Source organism: Platalea leucorodia, assembly GCF_965183815.1.
Source record: "Platalea leucorodia genome assembly, chromosome: 7".
NCBI lineage: Eukaryota > Metazoa > Chordata > Aves > Pelecaniformes > Threskiornithidae > Platalea > Platalea leucorodia.
In genome coordinates, this window is record NC_138829.1 from 53,904,112 (window position 1) to 53,925,318 (window position 21,207).

General features: G+C 41.4%; 1 protein-coding gene across 1 annotated transcript in view; it reads left to right on the forward strand.

Moving 5' to 3' along the window:
• TSPAN4 (tetraspanin 4) overlaps nucleotides 1-20,537 on the forward strand; it is a gene marked incomplete at both ends in the record, with an annotated part of 200,788 nt that extends 180,251 nt beyond the window's left edge. The window contains 4 exons of the mRNA XM_082318322.1: nucleotides 7,271-7,372; nucleotides 15,851-15,982; nucleotides 17,551-17,634; nucleotides 20,469-20,537. Of these exons, the coding sequence (XP_082174448.1) occupies nucleotides 7,271-7,372; nucleotides 15,851-15,982; nucleotides 17,551-17,634; nucleotides 20,469-20,537 (387 nt within the window). The remainder of the gene's footprint in view (nucleotides 1-7,270; nucleotides 7,373-15,850; nucleotides 15,983-17,550; nucleotides 17,635-20,468) is intronic.
• Nucleotides 20,538-21,207: the final 670 nt, after the last annotated feature.

A 21,207-nucleotide genomic window follows, 5' to 3' on the forward strand; every position in this document is an offset into this window, starting at 1 on the left:
TCAGGTTAGTAACTCCATTCCTTGTTTCTGTACATGGCTTCATGTCCCAGGTTGTTTTTGGTGTTCAAATACCTACTCCAAATTATATCATTGATTTTGTGACGTGAGTGGAGTCAGGTTGTTCCTGTTTTACAAATAGAGAACTGAAACACAAGAGAAACAGTGACTTTTCAAGACTATGTAGGAAGCCTATGGCACATCTGAAAAGTCTCACCTTAGTTGACCCAAGCCAGCATGTTTCAGAAATGTTCATTCTTCTTCCCACTCCCAGACCATTTCCTATGATCTTCTGTTCCTGTATTCTCCGCTTTTCCTCTGAAGTTACACAGTCAGTGCCGGTGCATCTCTCTCGGTATCAAACACTGCTAGAGCCAATAAGCATTTCAACTAACTCACTGATGTTTGGAAGATCCGTGAAATGTTTGACTCCTGACATAGGCTTTTGCAGTGAAATGAGGAAAAGAGAATTCACTAAGCAAGTGGTTTGCTGTGTTTAAGGAAGTAATTAAAAAAATGCTAAGTCCTGGAGTTGTTTCACATTTGGGGAGGAAGAGGGAATCCCACAGAGCTGAGCAAAGCGTCCTGGAGATGATGTGTAACACTGATGATGCTGACAAGAAATTGGTATCTTGTCCCTTAACTGCCAAACATCAGCAAAACTCATGCAATGTCTCTTACTTACTAAAATCTTACAAGATTTCCACTTATAGGCAGATGGTATAAGGAAGATTTCAGTGGTGAGGAGAGCACGTACTGCTATCGGCTTCTTAAAGAGAGACTTGAGGCCACCTCATTTAAAACAAGGCTTACCTGTTGGTACAATCAATCCCATCTCTTCTTAGCAGGCAAGAGGGCTCCCACAAATGACCTTATAGATTAGGCACTTTCTGTTTACATTCGATTTCCCACTCCCTGCTATTTGTAGAGAATGATTATCAAGGCATTAAATTAAAAGTTTTACCCGGTGGGAAACTACTGGATATTTTGTCATTTCCTTATAGCCTCTCCTGTTCTGGTGCAGAACAGGTAGGGGAAGCAATCACCAGAAAGGTCAGGAATATTTGCTTACCTATATTGAAACGCTGCTGAGAGGCTTTGTCCAATTTAGGGGGCTTGTTGGGTGGAATTTTTGTTCATGATGTGGTAGGGAAGCACTGAGGCTTGAAATTAAAAGTCTCCATTTACTTGCAGGTTAGAAAGCTGAAGATGCTGCTGGCATCCTCTGGCCTTTGCCTAAAGGCTATGCCAGAATCTGAGTGACATCTCACGCTGTCAGCAAGTTGAAAAGGAGTTAATAAGGATATCCCCCAGAGCTTTCTTTTGGCATTTCTTCCAGAGAGGATTACAGCAAAGCCACCTTCCCTCTCAGTGTGCTGGGACAGTGGAAGGACTTCAGTATTGGTCTCTTCAGTATTGGTATAGCTTCAGTTTAATCAAAGTCTTGCATCATAGTAGCTGTAAATATCGATAACACCCATGTTCTGCACAGATACAAATTTCTTGTTTGCCCAAGAATTTTTGCTCCAAAGCACTTCTTCCTCCTTATCAGCAGCAAAATTACAGGAGTGGGCTTCTCAGGGAGCAGTACTTGTTTTCCGTTTCATGCCTTAAAAGTAAGTAGATAAACTCCAAAGCCTTTCATTTAGACAGAGAGTGAAAGAGCTGTCAACCATCCCCAGGAACTGAGAAGGCCACTGCAATCCCCCATCTGTAATACAGAGATGGAACTAATTACGAGCCTCGTTGGGTTTTTGCAGTGCAGAATGTTTATGTAGTGCTTTCAGCGTGTCTGTGTCTGTGCTAAGCAGGGGTTTTGTTGTTGCTGCTGTTACATGGTTTTTATCTCAGCCTCAATTATTCCTAAGTTGTCTTATTCAAGGAGGCAAGGTGGAGTCTGACAGCTCTTGGTCCTCTTGAAGGATGCTGGCTTCTGCAGCTGGGCTTGTCAGCCAGCCAGCCACAATTCTGCTTGGAGGCTCTGGATTTCCAAAGCAATGAGGGGACAAAGCTGACAGTAAAACAAACCTTACCTGTAAATTGCTACATCTTAAGTAGCTGTCTCAAGGGAATACAGATTAAGAAGGAACCACATTTTAATTTGGCCTGAATTTATACACAGGCTTAAGCAAGATTTTTTTTTTTTTTTTAAAGGCTGTTTTGTTACAGCTGTAGTTTAGATGAGGCTCAGATAGATCCCTGCCCATTCTCTCTCACTGCATCAGCTGCTTCCAGCCACTTTTCCTGACCTCTGTGGCAGCTTCTCTCCAGTCCTGCTGCATCTCTTGTAGCTTTCTCTTCTCTAGTTCAAATACTGAGTTTCATTCATTGACTGAAACTCTCTGCACAAGACTTGTCTACCTTAGAGTAGCATATGTTTTTTAGAAAGTCTTTTTAATAGGACAATGAGAGATTTAAGAGTCAAATCAGGGCCTAACGGAAGTCACTGGGAAAGTATTTGTGCTAATTGCAGTGGGAACAGGATCATACCTTAGATAAAATGCTAGTAATGTACATGCCCCACTCTAAGAAGTGATTCTCTGGTAGTCATGGATTGTAGTGGATTACCACACTAAGCAACAGGACACATTTAACTTACGTTAGTAGAAACACCACTGAAATCTGATGACGCTGATAAGCATGAGCAAGCCTCCAATGTGTCTGAAACCAGAAGTCCTAGGAATTGACATGGATGGGGTGCCAGCTTGAAGCTTACACCTCTTATCTGTTTGTCAATGAATCCCAAGGAGGAAGAGAATTTTTCTGGGCTTCACTTCCAAATTGATAAAAGGTTTTTACTGCCTAACCTTTCAGAAACTCTTTCTTCTAAGGCAATCTCTAGTATTCCACATGACTAAAAATAGGCATCTCATTTAGAGTAATGGTTTGCCTGCTGAGAGTTTTTATTATGCTTCGTTGTGCTCCTTCACTAGATAGAGTTGTGCTTTGTGAAGGGCCTGGCTTGCGTATGGGAGAATGCAGCAGATTCAAATTGCAGAATATTTAATGTAGTACTTACAGCCCCTGTTTTGTGATAGACATTTTCCCTGGCTGAGGACTGGTAGCCCAGAGACAAACAAGAGAAGCTGACAGATTGGTGAATGCTGGGTGGGATCATTTGTCAGGAGATGTGATGAATCACTGCGGTGCAGCGTTTCATTTTCAGAAAGATCATTTTCTGAAAAACTCAAATTGAAGGCAGAAGAGACAGCTGGGGGTGTTTTGTGAGTTTTCATTTAAATCAAATATACAATTAGAATAAAAGCATATTGAAAAGTTCCTGCTATTCTAAAAATATTTTGAGGAAGAAGCAAAATTGAGGTTAGCAGGAAACAATGACCTGGAGGAGCATTTGCCAGCTATGCTCCACAAATAGGTGTTGAGTTTTACTTACCCCTCTGTGGTCAAAGCCAGTAGGAATCATATGTCTAGAGCTTCAAGCAGTGCTTGAATTAGGGGAAAAAATATCCATCTTATAACCTCGTACACAGATTATTCAAGCAGAGCTCAATATGCTTTTGATAGGACTGCACGTAGACACTGAACTCCTTGCAGCCTAAATGAGAGAAGTGGTCTTCTTTAATATCATTTGTGCTCTTAGAAGTCCAAGGCTACTTCTGCATCAAGACTGATTAATTCATGGAAGATAACACATTAATAAAAGAGGCTCTATTAGCTAGATACAGGGGAGACACAGATGGCGGGGGACTTCATGCCGGGACCTCAGCTGCAGACATAAGTGACAGGAGACCAAAGGCCGATGCCTGCTTCCCCTTTCTCCTGGTGCCAGAGGGCCACAGACTGTGTTGTGCTGTACAAGGTTATCTCTATGTGCTAATGAAGACCTTTTTGACCCTACTGTAAGCAAACAGGAGAGCATGAATACTTTAAGGAGTAGCTCTTTGAAAAAGAAGTTTTAAATTAGCTGCTCTTCAGAGAATAGCACTCTTCAGTGCATTTACTGCACACTTGGTTAGAACATCAGTTAGAAACTTTAGTAAAGGAGAACTATGTAAAATCTTACATTTACAATCGCTCAAATAAATTTAAAGCTCTGTCTTTGTGTGTGTATATATGTATAAAACTGTGTGAGATTTCCAGATAACTTCCCATGTCAGTGGACATTAAATAAAAAAGTAAAGAAATCCAGAGATACCGTTTCACAGAATGTGTATGCCCCTTTCAAAGTTGCAACCTGCATAGAGATGAGAGAGATAAGGAAATGAGACACACACGTGGTGTGGGATTATAAAAAGCTTATAGCCTCTTCCAAGCAAGATTCAAACAGGCACTTTCTTTTTAAAACAACAACAAATAATAAGTCATACAATGTGCATGACTTGATGTTGAGGGACTTGATGTTGAGGCTTTTTGAAATTGCAGTGAGAGAACTGGTCACATAGTGCCTGTTTTCTCAAGTAATGCTCTACTGTTTACTCAGTTTCTGAAATATGGAAGTCTGTTGCCAGTTGTGTTCCAGTATAAAGGTCTTGCACTCTTTGTGACGGGAAAGGTGGTTAATTTTATGGGGTAGAGAGGACTTGCTTTCATTTGGCCTCAGCAAGTTGCTTGCTAGTGCTTCTTCTCCAGGTAAAAGGAAAAGCAGGAATGCTTAGTGAGGCAGTCTCTTGAGACCATGTTGAAGTACACATGGACTAACAAAACATTGTTCCTGATCTTGAAGTACTTTATAAACGTTGATTGTAAGTTATTAAATTATTCTTAAGTTATTATTATTATTATTGATCTTAAACAGGACATGAAGATTGCATTAACAAGGGCAGCCTGTGAACCCTGATAAAAGGAATTATCATGCTGAGCCACTGCATTGGTTTGCAAAGCAAAATTTGAGTGAGGAAATGCAAACTTTGCATTTTGCATCCTTTCGGTAGCCTGGCATTTGCCTTTCAGATAAGCGTCACTGTTTCATTTGACCTTATCTCCCTTGTTCCAGATTAGTGGTGATATGAACTGTAGGCTGATGCATAGCTCTCTCACTTTACAGGGCAGATTTTCTCAGATGTGATAAATTAATATTCCAAATAGACCTCGCTCTTTTGGCTTCAAGGCAACAGATCTACTAGCTAGATTTCAGTCCCCACAGACCTCGCTCTTTTGGCTTCAAGGCAACAGATCTACTAGCTAGATTTCAGTCCCCACCTGCCCTCAGCTATGCTGTTTCTCTTCACTTCTGTCCCTTTCTGAATGAGTTTTTCAACAATTAATTTACCTCACTACCTCTGTAGGACACTAACTAAATTTCAAAGCCTCTCTCAGACTAGCAACGGAACCGTGCCCTTCCATCCTAATTGATGGCTCTGCTTGAGGCCACAGCAGGTCCATTTGAGACACAGGGAGCTGAGGGTAAGTGAAGAGCTGAAACCCAGTTCAATCTAATTCTTAAATGAATGCTAGGAATCCCCCATACATATAAGTTTATAATTTATTGCCTGTAATTTTCTCAACTAATTCCAAATTTAATGATAGCTTTCAGCTTTGGTTTTCTCTTCTAATTAGCATACCAGTAACTATGTATAATCTCTGGGTAAAGTCAAAAGCAGCTTACATGATAATTACAGTGGGCGCACAGCACCTACTGTTCAAGATAGTTATCCATGAGAAAGTGCTTGCATGATAGGGTGCTGAGATTAAGTTGTACATCTTTCTTGTACTGTCCCAAAGCTGTTTTATTAGTGGCTCAGCTTGATGGTGGTAAACTTTCGTGAAGGAAACAAAAGAACTGGAGAGACCAAGCACAACCCTTTGCACATACAGCAGAGATTTTTTGGACATTATAAACTTTTAAGGTCATAGTTTTTCATGGAGTCATATTGTTGAGTAACTTTACATTTATCCCATAATAATTATGATGTAGTGGGTTGAAAATTCCTCTCTTACACTGTGGCAGATGCTTTGCATCCACTTTTTTTTCCAGGAGCAAATAAGAACAATTCTGACTGAACAAAGCAGAAGGAAAATCCAAGTGTATGGTAGAAGCAGAATACCTTTGTTCCCTCTGTTAACTCAAAATTAGCATTGGTTACTTCCTTTTAGACCCCCCTCAGCTGGAATGACTAGTGTCAGAGGGGCAATCGCTAGAGAATACACCATGGCTGTCTGTTGTCCAATATGGAAGAGAGTATGTATTAACTTAGACTGTCCCCATGAAGCAAGTTGTGAATTTAATTTTGGTTTTCTTTTTGACTGTTGCAGCAGAAAGATCTTGGAGTGGCACTGTATTTTGCAGTCAAATTTATAGCAAATTGATGGAGAAGAAAATGGGACAGGCCTGCTCGCCCTTCTTGCTATACCTCTGATGTGAACAGACCGCTAACATTGGCAAGCACCCAGGGGAGGGGGCAATGTATGGGCATATTTGAGCAGCATTATTCAGTGCTTTTCATTTACAAAAGAATAATCAGGTTAAACGTGAATATCCATTTATTATTTACTTCCTTTTTTGTGTTTGCTTGATTCTGTAGAAATGTGTATATATGGTTAGACTGGGAGAGAGGCACTTGCAATCATTTTGGATACTACCTGGTGGTGACCAGTGGATCCAACAATAGCCTGCTTCATCAGCAGAGACTCTCAACAAGAAAGCACCATCTTCAGTTACAAAAGCTTCTAAAGCAGAACTTTGTACTTTCATTAAATCAAGAAAAATGCATTTATTTAAAAGCAGTTCTATTTAGTAACTAAATTCTTAAATCCTGTCTGTCCTGAGTCTTCGATAGCTCATTTCCTGCTGTGTCCATCCTGCTGTAAGAAGTGGGGTACCCTGGCTGATATAATGAACACAATTCGGAGCATCAGTACAATGTCAGTGCTGCTATTGATCTCCCAGGAAGCATGTGGAAGATGCTGAGGGGTACTTGGTTACAATTAAAGATATTAAGCTAAAAGCAAATGCTGTGGGTAGATGAATGTTTTCATATATAGGCCTCATTTGCAAAAAATGAGTGATTAAACTGAATCCGGTCTCTCTATAGTACTTTGGTGGTTAAGTGAGAAGGGAAAAGATGTTCTGGAGGTCTGTGATGGAAAACATGAACATTAACTCAGAACAGGAATTCCTCACGTTCTTTACAAAATGCAGATACCTGTAATAGATACCAGCTCTACTGGGCAAAGGCTTTAGGAAATGTCGGTTAACTTTTTATTCATTTCAGTATAGGACTGTTGTCCAACATCTCCCTACTCCATGCAGTTTGATTCTGAAATGTGGTACTCAGCAAATTTTGAGGATTGTCTCTTTTGTTGTTGGTTTTAGATTGACAAGTATGCTCAGCGGGATCTGAAGAAAGGGCTTCATTTGTATGGGACAGATGGAAATATTGGCCTAACTAATGCATGGAGCATCATTCAAACAGATGTAAGTCTGAGCTTTTTTTTTCCCTTCCTCTTTACCCTCTGGGTTCTGTAACAGCATGTTCTGGGTGTGAACCTAATTAAACCTCCAGATCCCAAACCAATCTCTTCCTCCCACCCAGTCAGCAGGTTAGCAACTAAACTCTCTGCTTTTTGTAACAAATGGTAAGTTTTATTTATTTCTCCTTTGACCAGGATAGCTTATTTCTTTTAAAAATTTATATTGTGTTGACGCCTAAATATTATGTAGTTCTGTGCTGTGTGGAGAGCGAAGCAGGTGGTCAGACAGGAACCAAGCAGTACCGTCTCTTTAAAGTCAAAGGGACAGCTTTAACAAAGAACCACTTCAACCCCTTTTAATTTCTGGCCTGTCTCCTTTTGTTGCTATGGTTGGTTTCCACAAGTGTAGTCAAAATGGAAACCGGCCGTGGTGTTTGCAACCTCCTCCTACAGTCAATACGTTTTGCCCAGCAGAATTCAATCATCCTTCATCACAGATGGGCTGGGAATGCTTTTTGCTATATTGCCACCGCTGTTGCATCCTTCTGATTCTCTGACAGCACTCTGCCAGTGTTTGTCTCCTAAGGACTGGTGAACACTATAGCTGGCTTCCTCCTTTTGTCCTTGTCTGGCTTGCATCACTGACAGTTCAGGTTTATTAGCTCTGTCCTTCTCTTTTCGTATTCAGTTCAATCAGTTCTCTTGGGGGTGATCTTTCTGATTTCATTTTCTCTGCTTCTTGAATTAGGAAAAGTGCTCCAACTTTTCTTCTGCTTTAGGAAGAAGCACTTGCACTGCCTTGGCTTCACTCAAAAAATCTTACATAGCTTTCTCAAATTCTCCTCCAGAGGTGCTAGCGGGGCACAGACAGGCAGGGCTTTAGTCTTGCCTCTGAGGTCTTAAATCGGCCAAAGATGATAACCTCTCCCAATGCTTCCAAGGTTTTATGAACTATTTGAGATGATGGATGGGCTACCTACCACATTCTGATACGATAACCTGCTCATTTACCCTTTACTTCTTCTATTGCCATTTGGGCTGAAATCCTAAACATCTTTCAGTGTGGCTGTGTCAAGATTCACATATACTCTTCTGTACGATAGAAGATAACAGGAGTGGCAGGCTACTAAGAAAAGGTCTGAGAAATTAAAAATTTGGGGTCACTAACAGAACAAAATAACTGGTTGGCCAAACTCTATGTGCATCTTCGGGGCTGCGGGAGCTCTCTGTATTCAGTGCAGTAGGTTGACAGCAACCGTACTGTGTGTGAAAGGCAAACAGCTCAGGTCCAGCAAACAGGCTCATAAGCTTTCTAGTCCTGCATCTGAACAACTGCATGTGGAAGGTTCTTTTGGTTACCTTTAACAGGCCTCAGCATCTTGCAATTTTGTTAATGTTTTTCTCTTCCAGTACTACGATCAAATATGAGAATGCATCAATTACTGACGAGAAATGCATTTTTGTGGTGCTAGCGCAAGAATAACCCATGTGAAATATAGATAAAGTTTTTAATATCATTGCTTATATCAAACACTATTAGAAGTTTTACTCTTTTACATTAACTTTGCTTAGTAAAAATGTAGTAAAAAATACTAAAGATGTTTGCAGTAAATATTAATCTGGTTTCAGTGAGACGCCAAGAACTGTTAAAAGCATATAGCAAAGATGGGTGAAAAAAAAGCATTATTTGGAGGATTTATGGGCTATAAACCCCATGCTTCTGCTCCCCTTACTTTAAAATAGGTGTAACAATATATACTACGTCTAGTTCACCTAGTCACACTTTTTCAAGATGTTCACAAGTTAATTGGATTCAGAAAAGATGTAAAAGAATAATGAGAATTTTGAAAATTTACATGAGAGAAATTTTAAAAGCTTTATATAACCAGGAAAAGCTGAAGTAGTGATGTGATTGCAGTCCTTAAAAAGAGAGCAGGAAGGGAAAAGGGTTTTGAAAGAAAAGGGCTCTGTAATTGAACCAAGAGCTAAAAACTCAAGATACAGATACCTGATGGTAGGATGCCATTGAACAGCAGGATGGTGGATTCTTTTCCTCTGAAGTCAAGACAGGGTTTTTTGTCTAGAAGAAATGGTCTTGTTCAGCGACAAGCTTGGGTTTGAGGCAGGACTCAATATTCTGTGGTCTGTATAGTGCTACAGATCATGCTCGATTGTCTTAATGATTCCTTTGGCCTTGAAACCTATTACAGTCTAAAGAGTGTCTGATAAGTTTCACATGAAACTAATGTTAGCCAGGTCTTAGGAGCCCAAAAGATAATAGGAAAGTGCCATCTCACAAGCCACGTACAGTTGCGTTACATCACTCTCTTTTCTAACGTGGCAACTATGAAATTACCATGCACTGTCTTGACAGTACCAGAGCATTAAAGTCTCTGTGCTCCCCATGCTGGGCACTGAGGATAAAAGCAAAGAGCAAAGAGCTCCCACGGATCCATTGTTACTGCTCTGCCTAATCGGTTTTCACATGTATCTTGCAAAACTATTTAGGAATAGACTATCACAGTGGTGCAGAGAAGGCAATCCCAGCATGGTTAATTATGTAACCACTTTGCAGTTGAATAGCGCTATGTAAATGCCAAGTATTATATTTTGTGTTCAGTAATAATCATTATCCTTTACATCCCTAATCAGTAGAGTGTAATCACTGATAGAAGGATTAGGGCAATACACGGGACTTTCTGAAAGGAAAGTCCCAGCCCAGGCTTGCTGTTTGCATTCTGGCTCCTAAGAGACAGCTCTCAAAAAATCCCCTTATTAGAGCTGACCATGTTGCCATATGGGACAATGTCTCAGCACTGACTTCTCTAATGGGGCCAGTGGACATCAGTCATTGGTTCAGCTATGGGCCATGTCTGTACATGGATGGAAAACAGCAGCCTCAGAAAAAAGTATGATATGTAAAAAAACATGACAGTAACAGAAGCCATAATGAGTCCTTCTCCCTTGTCCTCTCTGCATTCATGCTCCTTTCTTTGCAAAAGTATTCTTCAGAGCTTGAGCAGAAGGATGGCACCGTGGTTAAAGTAGTAGGCTCAGACATAAGATATCTAAGCTCTGGCATAGGTCTTCATTTCTCCTGCTATTAGCTTAGATAGAGACCATCCCCACCCTGAGTTCACTAAGTATGACTGTGCATGGCAACTTTTGCTTAAAGAAGGGGGGAAAAAAGTTTTTCCAGAAACAGAACCCCATTTAGATGACATTTGATTTCTGTGGGACTGGCCGATCACAAATCAGAGGGCAGTTTTGGCTGGGAGTATGGATACGCAGTGCACACACAGTGACTTGTGAGTGGCGATTACTGTATTTCTTCTTCAAGTGTGAAAGGCCTGAGCACCTTGGGGGGGGGGGCTTTCTTCTCTGAAGCCTTTGTGCCTTGAGAAACGGTTTTCCTCTTTTTAACAAAAGCATACAATTCCTAAGCAACTGGGAACAAGGAAGAAAGAGGGTTTGTCAGGCCCATCTTTAAGGAGAAAGTTGCAGTTTTGGTCCATGACTGATCTGTTCAGATTACTGATAAAGGAGTTGGGTTGAGCTGCATACATGCAACACATGGTAGAGGAGAAGCACTAGACTCATTTTGCAGTCGTATTCAGCCTCAGGTCAGGGAGCCATTTCAAATTAGAACATTTTATTGATTTCTTTTTAATACCTTCAGCTAACCAAACTCACAGCTTTTCTCAACAGCGTTTGAAACCTTAAAAGGATCAGAAACACAAGCAGGTGACTTCTGCGTGTCTGTTTGCGTCTCTGACTGAAGACTACGAAAGCTTACAAAGTGATTTTAAACATGACTAAAATTCTAATAGTTTAGGATGTAAGTTACCCTGAACTGCATTGCACTCCTTACCAACCAGGACTGGTTAAAGTTACAGGTGGAGATCATTGGGAAATGAGAAATAGGCATTAATTTTTAAAATGTTGCTTCATCCCCAACATCTTTGTGATCAATATTTGAACGCTTCTCCTTTTAACTAACCAGGCAGTAATTTGAGAGGCACACAGAAAATGCATTAGCTTCACTAAAGTGAGCAAATTCAGCTCGCTTTTACTGCTGTGTAAGGCCTGTCATGTCTATTTAGACCACTGTAACTGAGAACAAAATTTGACCCATCTCCCTGTACCCCAGTCATTGATTCTGTTAGATCAAACCGTACTTGAGGATTACTGCTGAACTAATCCAAACCACCCATTAAACATGATTTTAGAATGAAACTATCTTTTTCACCACTTTTTACAGTGATGAAGGAAAAGGGTGTATAAAAGGCACCCTACCTTGTCCCTAGTTCTCTGTCACATTCACAAAACCGGAAAACCAGGAATTGCTAAAATCTGTCTGCAACAATGATTGGGTGTCTGTTTATTTTCATGAACCCTATCCCAGCCTGGCTGATTTTGCAGGAATTTGGCAAAGAAAATAAGGCCTACTTAGCCTTCAATACTGGGATTGCCTGTAAAATACATACAAGAATCCAACTCCTTAACATTCCTATGGCACTAAGATAGAAACTTTGTGTTTAACATTAATTACCAGCCCTAGACACCCCATGCTAGAGCAGCAATTACTTGTTAACACAAAAACTTGGCTGTTTGCAAGCAGCATTGCATTCCATAGATAGAGCACAGAGACCTCAGCGCTGTTCAGTGCTGCTTGGCTGGGAAAAGCACTCCTCAGCAGCAGGACCTTTGACTGCATCGTTGTGTTGAGCAGCCCCTGCGAGTCCTCAGCTCTTGGGAACTGACAAGCCACTTCAGAACCCCACGGGTAATCAATAGGGGAGCGATTTATGTCTCTCTAACAAAGGAGGGAAAAAATGTGTTTTGACTTCTCGGGAGACAGAGCCTCCCACATGAAATGTGAAACAAACAGCAGCATATTGTCAGTATTCCTGGAAATGTTCAGCAGCAGGAGCTTAGAGACTCGGAGGCATTTGACGAGCTTTTGCTTGTTTGAGCAACTCTGCCAAACACTGTACGAGCGTCCCTAGAACTACTACCTGATTGTCACCTTATGCCATAAGTACCCACGTTTGTTCATGTGGGCAGGCACAATTGCATCTAATCATGCATGCTCCTTCACAGCTGCAAGCCCTAGAATCAAGTGACCTGAGGTGTCCAAGTCAAGGTGTCTTAAAATTACTGCTATTCAAGACAGTAGCTGACATTTTAAACAGATTACCCCCTTTTAAACTGTGTTAGTCTGGGTACCCCAAAATAAGCACTCTTAGATTGTAATTGTTTCTAAAAAAACATAAATGTATTGTTCCTTGTTGAAACTAGGAACAGAACTAATCAAATAGGAAACCTTGTCTAATTTTACCACTTAACTAGCGAAGGGAACAAGACAGGACTGTAAATGTAACCGAAAAATGAATGCGGTGGTAGCAAGAATCAAGTCTGCAATTGCTTCATGACAGGCAGGCAGCTTAGTTTTCTGGCATTTGCAGAACATCAGGCTTTGTGGAAGAACATGACTGGCTATGACAAACTGCTGGTGACAGAAATTCTCTTTCACGTGACCTGAGCTTTCTCCGTCCTCAAAGTCTAGGACTGTCTCCAGCTGTCCTTGCTCAGAAACCTTGTAAATTTTAAAAAGAGAACATTGCTCTCAAATCTAAGAGGACTGTAAAAAAATCCTCTTATTTTGCTCTTTGTCCTCAATATTTCCCTTTCTTCTAATAGTCCCTCAACAATTTGACTACTTATCGTTCAGCTTCATTCACACAGGGTAAATCAGTCGCTTGTCACATGATCCAAAATCACTCCCACACTCTCTCTTCTCTACTTGGGCCTCCATAATGAAGTCTCCAGATTTATTGAGCTCTCAGCTTATCTGTCTTTTTGGCTTCTAGCTGGACCCCTTTGCTGAATCTATACTGGTGACCCGTTCAGTCCCACTGCGGCTCGTTTCCTTGTTCTTGCCTCTTTGACCTCCTGCCATGGGTCAGTGCCTCTGCTCCCTAGAGGTACCGTTCACCGGACTTGGTCTTCATTGAACATTGCTCGCTTACTTGCTCGTGCACTCTGTGGCCTCTGTGGTGTTAGTACTCTTCTGTGTTCATCACCCCCCTCTCTTTTAGGATTGTGCATCATCTGCTGCTTAATTCCATCGCTTATCCTTCGTCTTCCAAAGACGTGACATCTCTTCCAGTTATAGTTCCAGACATTATTTCTTCCAGTTCCAAGACTATTGATCCTCATGCTACTTCATTGTTTTTTACCCTTGATCTTTTCTTAGCCCTTTTCTCCTATTGCTGGGACTGCCTTGTCTACCAGCAGTGGCAGGCAAGTATCAATATTTAATCCTCTGCTCTTGTAGAATACACAGAGGTTCTGCGTGGGCAGGCAATGTGTGTCCAACTGCAGCTTGTCTTTGCAACTGCACCCCCTCCTATTTCCACCTTCTGGCTTACCAGGAAGTTTTACTCTTTGGAGTCCCAACCCTAGATCGTGGCCTAGCCACCTTCTGCTTCACAGGCTCCATAGGAATAGCCGTCCTCAACCTGTTAGGGAGCCCTTAACTGCAAAACCTATACTTCATCTCCTTCGTCTGTCAGACTTTGACACCCTCGGCCATGCCATGTTATCGGGAGAAGGGGTCTAGTCCCGATTTATGCAAACTTGTGTCACTTGTGTTTGGCCAGAACATCACTCAAATGTCTCAGCCCTTGCTGTTACACTCTCTACATCACAGATGAGCCACATTTTCAAGGCTTGCTATTTACAAGCTGTCACTTCTCACTGTCTATCAAAGAGCTGCCTCCTGACTCAAATGATGACAGCCTGCAAGACCTTCTTGTTAGATTTCCAGATAAACCAGCTTTCCTCAAATGCATGCCATGTGTTCCCTGCCGCTCCTATCCACTTTTGAGACCTGTTACGCACAGAGCTTGTCTTGTGTGCAGGAACATAGAGGAAAAAAAGAAAGTCACAAACTTTTTTTACTTTCAAGTCAGTTTGTAGAAAGTGAAGCCTGTAAACTCACAAATCAAACAGTTGCAAGCTAAGGATTGATTCCTGCACGGATGAAATCAGAATTCTGAGCAGAACCTTGAGGGGATAGATGTTAGTCCAGGAAAGATTTCTGACTTTTGCTTGGCAGAAGAAAAAGTGCTGTGAGCACTGAAACGTCTCTATCGTGGACTACTTTCTGTGAGTGCTTGAAGCATCGTGGGATACGCGAGGCAACGCGTGACACCTCTGCCCTCTATTGGTCTTGAATGGCAGATCTTATGTGTGCAACAAGACCTGAACGCTCGGCCCTTTGTGCCCATAGATTCTACAAGCGTTATACTTATAGGGAAAACTCTCCCTCAGGCCAGTGTAAACATCAGGATCTGAATTAGGTGCTTGGTCCTGGTGATGCAGATGTCTGCACGATTATGAGTCTATCAGAAACAAGAGGAATGGTCTCGCTAGGGATGCGAAAAATACTGTACAGGCTTATATAAAATTACATGTAAAAAATAAGATCTTGGCAAGTCATTTTGAGGCTAAGTAGGTGGCTGGCACAGCCTTGAAAAAGTGTGAAGTACTGCCAATAACAGAGAGCAGTTCTGCAGCCCAGTGTCGTCTTGTTTTGCTCATTAGTGGTAAAGTGTCTAACTACCGACAAATTCATACTTTTTAGTTAGCATAGGAGTGACAGATGGTGTATACATCTATATGGTAATGAGTCTTAGCTTATTTTGTATCACAGGAATATACCAGTTCCCAGAGGGGGAAGATGGTCACAGAGCTGTTCCCTGGACTGTTATGTACAGTTTCTATACCTTTCATCCTGCTACCAAAGTTGAACAAACCTTCCGACTTAGCACTAGCATAGTCATTGTACACTGTGTTGTCATATGCAGACACTTAATGCAGATGCTTAAAGCACCACTATTTAGCAGCATCAGATGACAACATTAAGGAACTGCACCAAAGAGAGAAGAGGAGGAAATATAACTTTACTGACTGACAAAGACTTTCAAAGGTGATCAGTAACTAACAGCTTAGAGAGAAATTTGCCCGTTAACTTCAGTCATGATTTCAGAAGTAGTGTGCCATAGAGATCCCAGTATCTTCATCTCCTGGGTGCTGTACCTGTATCTTAAATATTTTTTTTCCTGACAAACAATTGTTACAATCCTGCTCAGTCCCATCAACTCTTAACTCAGTACTTGGCTGGGGTTGTCCTGTTTCAGCTCCTGCAGTGTCCTGCCACTGCAAATAGGTGCCTTTGCTTCTTGTATCAATGATGTTAGCTACATACGAGACCATATTTTAACACAATAAAAGAGTGGGGGAAAGGGTCTATGTGGGTAAAGCTGAGGAAATACTGTATTTCTTTAAAATTTCAAGCCTCTGCTGGTGTAATCAAAATGCACTGAATGTCCAGCTCCAGGAGGCAGAAGTCAGAACAAGCAGAAGTCAGTGACAGATCATACTTACGGTATTGCCTCGGTTCTTCTTTTTCCAGTTCAGATGCTGTGGAGTCTCCAACTACACTGACTGGTTTGAAGTGTACAATACAACCCGAGTGCCGGACTCCTGCTGCTTAGAATTCAGTGAGAACTGTGGACTCCATTCCCCAGGGACCTGGTGGAAAGCGGTGAGTAGCTCTCCAGCAGCAGCTCAGCAGCTTTAACACTGCTGTTGCAATCATACAACCGCACAATATACCTCAACCCAGGTAAAGGGCAGGCAGCTAGTCATTTGCAGGGCTATACCGATGATAAGGTATGTTGTACCCTTACTCATCTTTAATCAGGTGGTTTCAGAAGACTCATGTTGACCTGTGGCTTTTGACCTCCAGTGAAACCGCCAATTTAATTATTTTTATGAGCTGAAGGCTTCCTTACGAGCTGAAGGCTTCCTTACAAGCTGAAGGCTTCAGCACCTCCTGGAGTGCTCCGCTCCTGACAGGAACCCTAGTTCAGGGGCTTCCACTGCACAGCAGGAGAGTGGGAACTGTTCCGCTGAATTGCCAGCAGCATCTTTTTTTGCAATGAGTTTCTGCACTTGCCTGTAATCAAATTCAAAACTCCATGGGATAATTTCCCTACTATGTCCTCAGCAAGATCTTACCAGAGCAGACAGAGCTTAAATTCTTCTCTGAAATTAGCTCAGCAATTCTTTGTGCTAATTACAGGTAGCGCAGTTACCCAGGAGGGGTGTGGAGTAAGGCCATCTGATGAAGTGGAATTATAGGGAAGTTTTGCTAGTTCTAATGGTTTGTGAAGACAATGAGTAAAGCTCTCTGGGCCACTTGCTAGTGAGATTTCATATGCGTTGATTGGCACTGGCAGAAGCTGAGTTCCAACCAAACATGGCTCCCTTCTACCTCTCAAGTAGCTCCAAGTCAAATTTTGAATTCAAGGACTTAAAAGTTCTACTGTTTCATTCGGGGTACCAAGAGAATCAGTGCAGGTTAACACCATGTCTTCTGCTGGGCATTAATAGTTTTCCCTTTATACATATGTGAAAGCCACTGAACGAAGGCTGAACGATTCTTGGCCCTGTACATTTACAAGACAGAGGGCACAATTTTTGCACAAGGTTGTCTTACAGACATTATTTATTATTTACACATTAGCTAAAGAAAGGTTTCGCTTGGGTCAATTCGACCTTCCCCAAAACTGGGCCAGGAACATGAGGTTACAGCTACTGCAGAATTTAAAGCAGGAAGAAAAATAATGGAGGAATGCCCATACTGCAATTTGAAATTATGGAAAAATGGTATGAAATGGGTCCATGTGCAGCACGAGTGGCTACTGAACAGCTCTCAGTGGAACTTTTGGGTTTGATATACATATATATATTATAACAAATATTTGTTTTCCTGAAACATGGAGAAAACGAAAGGCTCATTCTGAAGTTCTAAGTGTTTCTGGTTGGTTTTTAGAGGGCAAAGAGGACCCAAATCCACTGTTACTGGCCCAATTTAGATGGAGCTGTGCTCACGCAGCATTTTGGAGGTGCACTTTTTTGTGTCATTACAATTAGTATTCCATGTTCAAGCTTCAACCCAGAAATACAAGGTAGTTGCTCCAATGCGGAAATGATAATCCAGGCTACCTAGCAGCTTAGTCTGATCTGGCTCTTTTCTGTCTGTATACTCCTAGGGCAGTAGAGCTGTGTGTTTACGGCTAATACAATATTCTCTCGGTTTTTTTCTAGCCCTGCTATGAAACAGTGAAAATATGGCTCCAGGAAAACTTACTAGCAGTGGGAATCTTTGCATTGTGCACAGCTATGGTGCAGGTACAGTTTAATACCAATTTTCAAATCCTAATTAATCATAACTAAATAAGTAACCATAGATCCAGATATACTCTGCCCAAAGGCTGTTTTAATAAGTCCAAATTTTGCATGTTAGAGTAAAACTCTGCAAGATTTAAGTCTTTTGTGTTTTAATTTAGTTAAAATACTATGTACAAGGTACAGAGCTAGGAATACCACACACATTTTCTGTTTTATGATGCACTGCAAAGACCAGGCACTTTACAAGTGGTTTATCTAAGGCTTAGACTAGACTCAGTGGAGAGGTAGTCCCTGCCATCCAAAGACAGAAGCCTAGTCAGGGTAGGGTGAATTGCCTTTTAGAGTACCTGTATTTGTCCAGTAATTCTCCAGAGAGGACCATCCTCTTAGGCTAAATATCTAACTTCAAGATAGCCTAAAGGTAGCTTAACTCTTCGTCCCCATCCTCAGTCCTAGGGTAAGGTACAAGTTGGGATGTTGTTACCATTACTCAACCTTGCCAATAAAACCCTGCTCCTTTTCTATTAATTGCAGGGAAACTAAGAAGGTAAGTTGGCATAGACTTGCCTATCAGATTTTTGAACTGTAGTTATTTGCAGCATAACAACTTTGGTCAGAGAAGAATCAGTCATCAGCGCAGTACCTTGTCTCTTACTCTTACGTACCTGTGTCTTTAATCCAGCTTGCCGTGGCTGTGGCCATAGCGTAGCCCCAGTGGCACAAACCCTGGCCTGAGGATACACAGGTGAAAGCTGTGCTGGAGCTCAGGCTGCTTCAGCTATGTATCAGCCCTCCATTTATGGCCCAAAGTCCCATTCCTGAATGCAGTGAAGATGGAGCTTTAGTTCCCAGCTCCACCTCTCTCTCACACTCAACAGATAAGCAGAAAGGATGGCATCGCTCAGCTAATTAATACCATGTAACTCCAGATTAACCCATGGGTGTTTTTTTAAATTTTGCATGGTATACCACTAGCAGCAGCAAGAGCAAGCCTGGGAACAGAGTTCCACTCATATTCCCACTAATGTCAGATTAGGCAGGATGGCATGTATCTTACTCTCTCACATGTCATGCATTAGCTGCAACTTATTAATGCAAATGCCTGACTCCTCATAGGCCCAAATTCAGTAGAGTTTTGGTTTCTGTTTTCCAGTATAGTAAGCAGATATGCTTAGGAAAAAAGATAAACACAGGATGATCATATGGCAGAGAGACAACAAAAGACTGTTGCTAATGTATTACTATATTTTAAAAAACAGCTTTTGAGCATCTACTCAGAATTTAGGGATTCCTTAAAAGATACATCAAAAACCCAGCAGCCCATGTTAGATTCCTTCTCATAGACCTTGATTATATTTAGCGTATTTAAGAGAATACTATCTTTCTGACAGAAAATTACTAGTTTGTATGGGAGAAAACACTTCAGACAATTTAAAAATGCTAATTAATGTTCCTAGTAAATGCTGTGAAATACAGAGAAAACACCTCAGAACACAAAAGATTTTTAGTCTGTCTTCCAGCTGCACCATGTGATTGAATCTAACTGATCATGAAAGTTTTGATGTGCTGTAACCTGAAATGAATTGGGCTCCCTCTATTGTTGCTGTTACAATGTTGTTCTGGCCCTAAGCACGTGACAGCTTTTGTTTTTCATGTTAACAATCTTATAGTTAGAATCATACAGTGACACAACTTGAAGGATATACAGGACATGCAGCAGAACAATCATCTTCATCATGCATGCTCAAAATTATAAAACAAATTCAGCCACCGAGGTTTTATTATGCAGCTGTCCCTGAAGGTGTTCCTTTGCTAGGAAGTAGAAGGAAGTGTTCAGGGAATACTTCAAAAGGCATGTGCTTACTATAAAACAGCACGCTAAAGCCTTCACTGTGGAAGAATGGGAAATGAAGAAGATAACAGCTTTATAACCATTTTTTTTCCCTTTATTTATAAAGTAGTGTGTGTGTGTTATTCATGTACTCTTTCAAAGTACTCATTAACAGGAACTACTATTTATTTAAAGACTGAATTTGAAGTCATCAAATTAAGTGCTTAAAATAGAATTCATACAAAAAATTTCTACCTGGCAAACCTTCTTTCAATGACAGTTGTTACAGTGGTGTTGCAAAGGACCACTTAGTACATTGATGTAAGTACTTCAGCTGGAGGGAAAGTAAGACTCTCTTCCCCATCCCCTTTTCTGACGAAGTAATCTCCCAGGGGCGGCGCAGCAGGTCAGTAGCTGGGATGGGAGAACCACCACCTCCCTGCTGCTTCTCCTGAATAGGCTGAGTAGAAAGACACCTACATTGTTGGTGAGGCACTGATGGTTGATTAATGCATGGACAGTCTCCAGTGATTCCCCCATAGGGACCTGTGCATGCATACGCTTGGAAAAAGTAAAGTACAGTAAAGTAAACCGCAGCATCCTTTGGGTCAGGGATGAACCTGATTGTCTTTCAAAGCAATAGCTACAGAGAGAACCACACAGCCCCACAGCTGTGGGTTGCTACTGTAAAATATTTTCAAGCAAAAGAAATCCATACATTTCTTTTCAGTATACCTCTTCCCAGTATCTGGTGGCTGCTTTTCGTGGAGAAATCAACTCTCCCATGCTCTCATTGTTCATTCTGTAAAACAGCAATACAGATAAGGACAAAAGGCAGGCAGAAACTAGGAACAGAACAAGGACATGAACCTGCAGGAAAAGCAGTGTGATGTGTCTTCCTGTGTGTGAACAAAACCAGTGTAAGCATGCTTTTTCTCTCTTTTTTTTTTTTGTTTCAATAAATAGCGGTTTTTTTACTTACTGATTTTTTTTTTTCTCTTAGATTCTTGGACTCACCTTTGCAATGACCATGTATTGTCAGGTAGTCAAGGCAGACACCTACTGTGCATAGATACCATTCCCAATCTTTCTGCTCCTCCTCCAAAGGACACAGGAGAAATCTCCTTCATGCTCATTCATCTGACCTTCCCCCCCCCCCTTTGTACTATAAACTGTGTATAATGCTATCTTTCTGAAGATTTTGTGAATCACCCCACTTTACTGAAAGGAGGAAGAAAAAGTCAGTACTTGAACTGGCACAGGTAAGAAGCAGCCCTGTCTTTAAACAGAAGAAAACCTCCAAAGAGCAATGGTTCCTTTTCTGTGGCCTATGGGGAAGGCAAAGGAGGCTGCTTATGAGGGGCTGATCTGCAAACCAACGTTAGGAAAAGGTTGCACTGAGGCAACCTCGGCAAAACCTGCCAGGTTGCCTTCCCGCATTTCATGGTCTGGAAGAGAAGGTGTAGAAAATGAACGTTCTTCAGCATGGAAAGAAGGTACAGAGTAGCTAGCACTGAATGTAGTTGTAATTTTACCACAGTTTGCACACAGCTAAAATGTCAAGATCAAGCAGCCCTGCCTCCAAGTGTCTCAAGATGATTTTGTAGCCAGGAGACGATCATCTTCAGAAATATGTTATTTTAAAGGAGCATTTTTAGTCTTATGCACTGCAAAGTCAGGCTTTTAATCAGAATCTGTACAGTGAGATCTGGCTGTTAAGGGAAAACAATATTGGACATTGT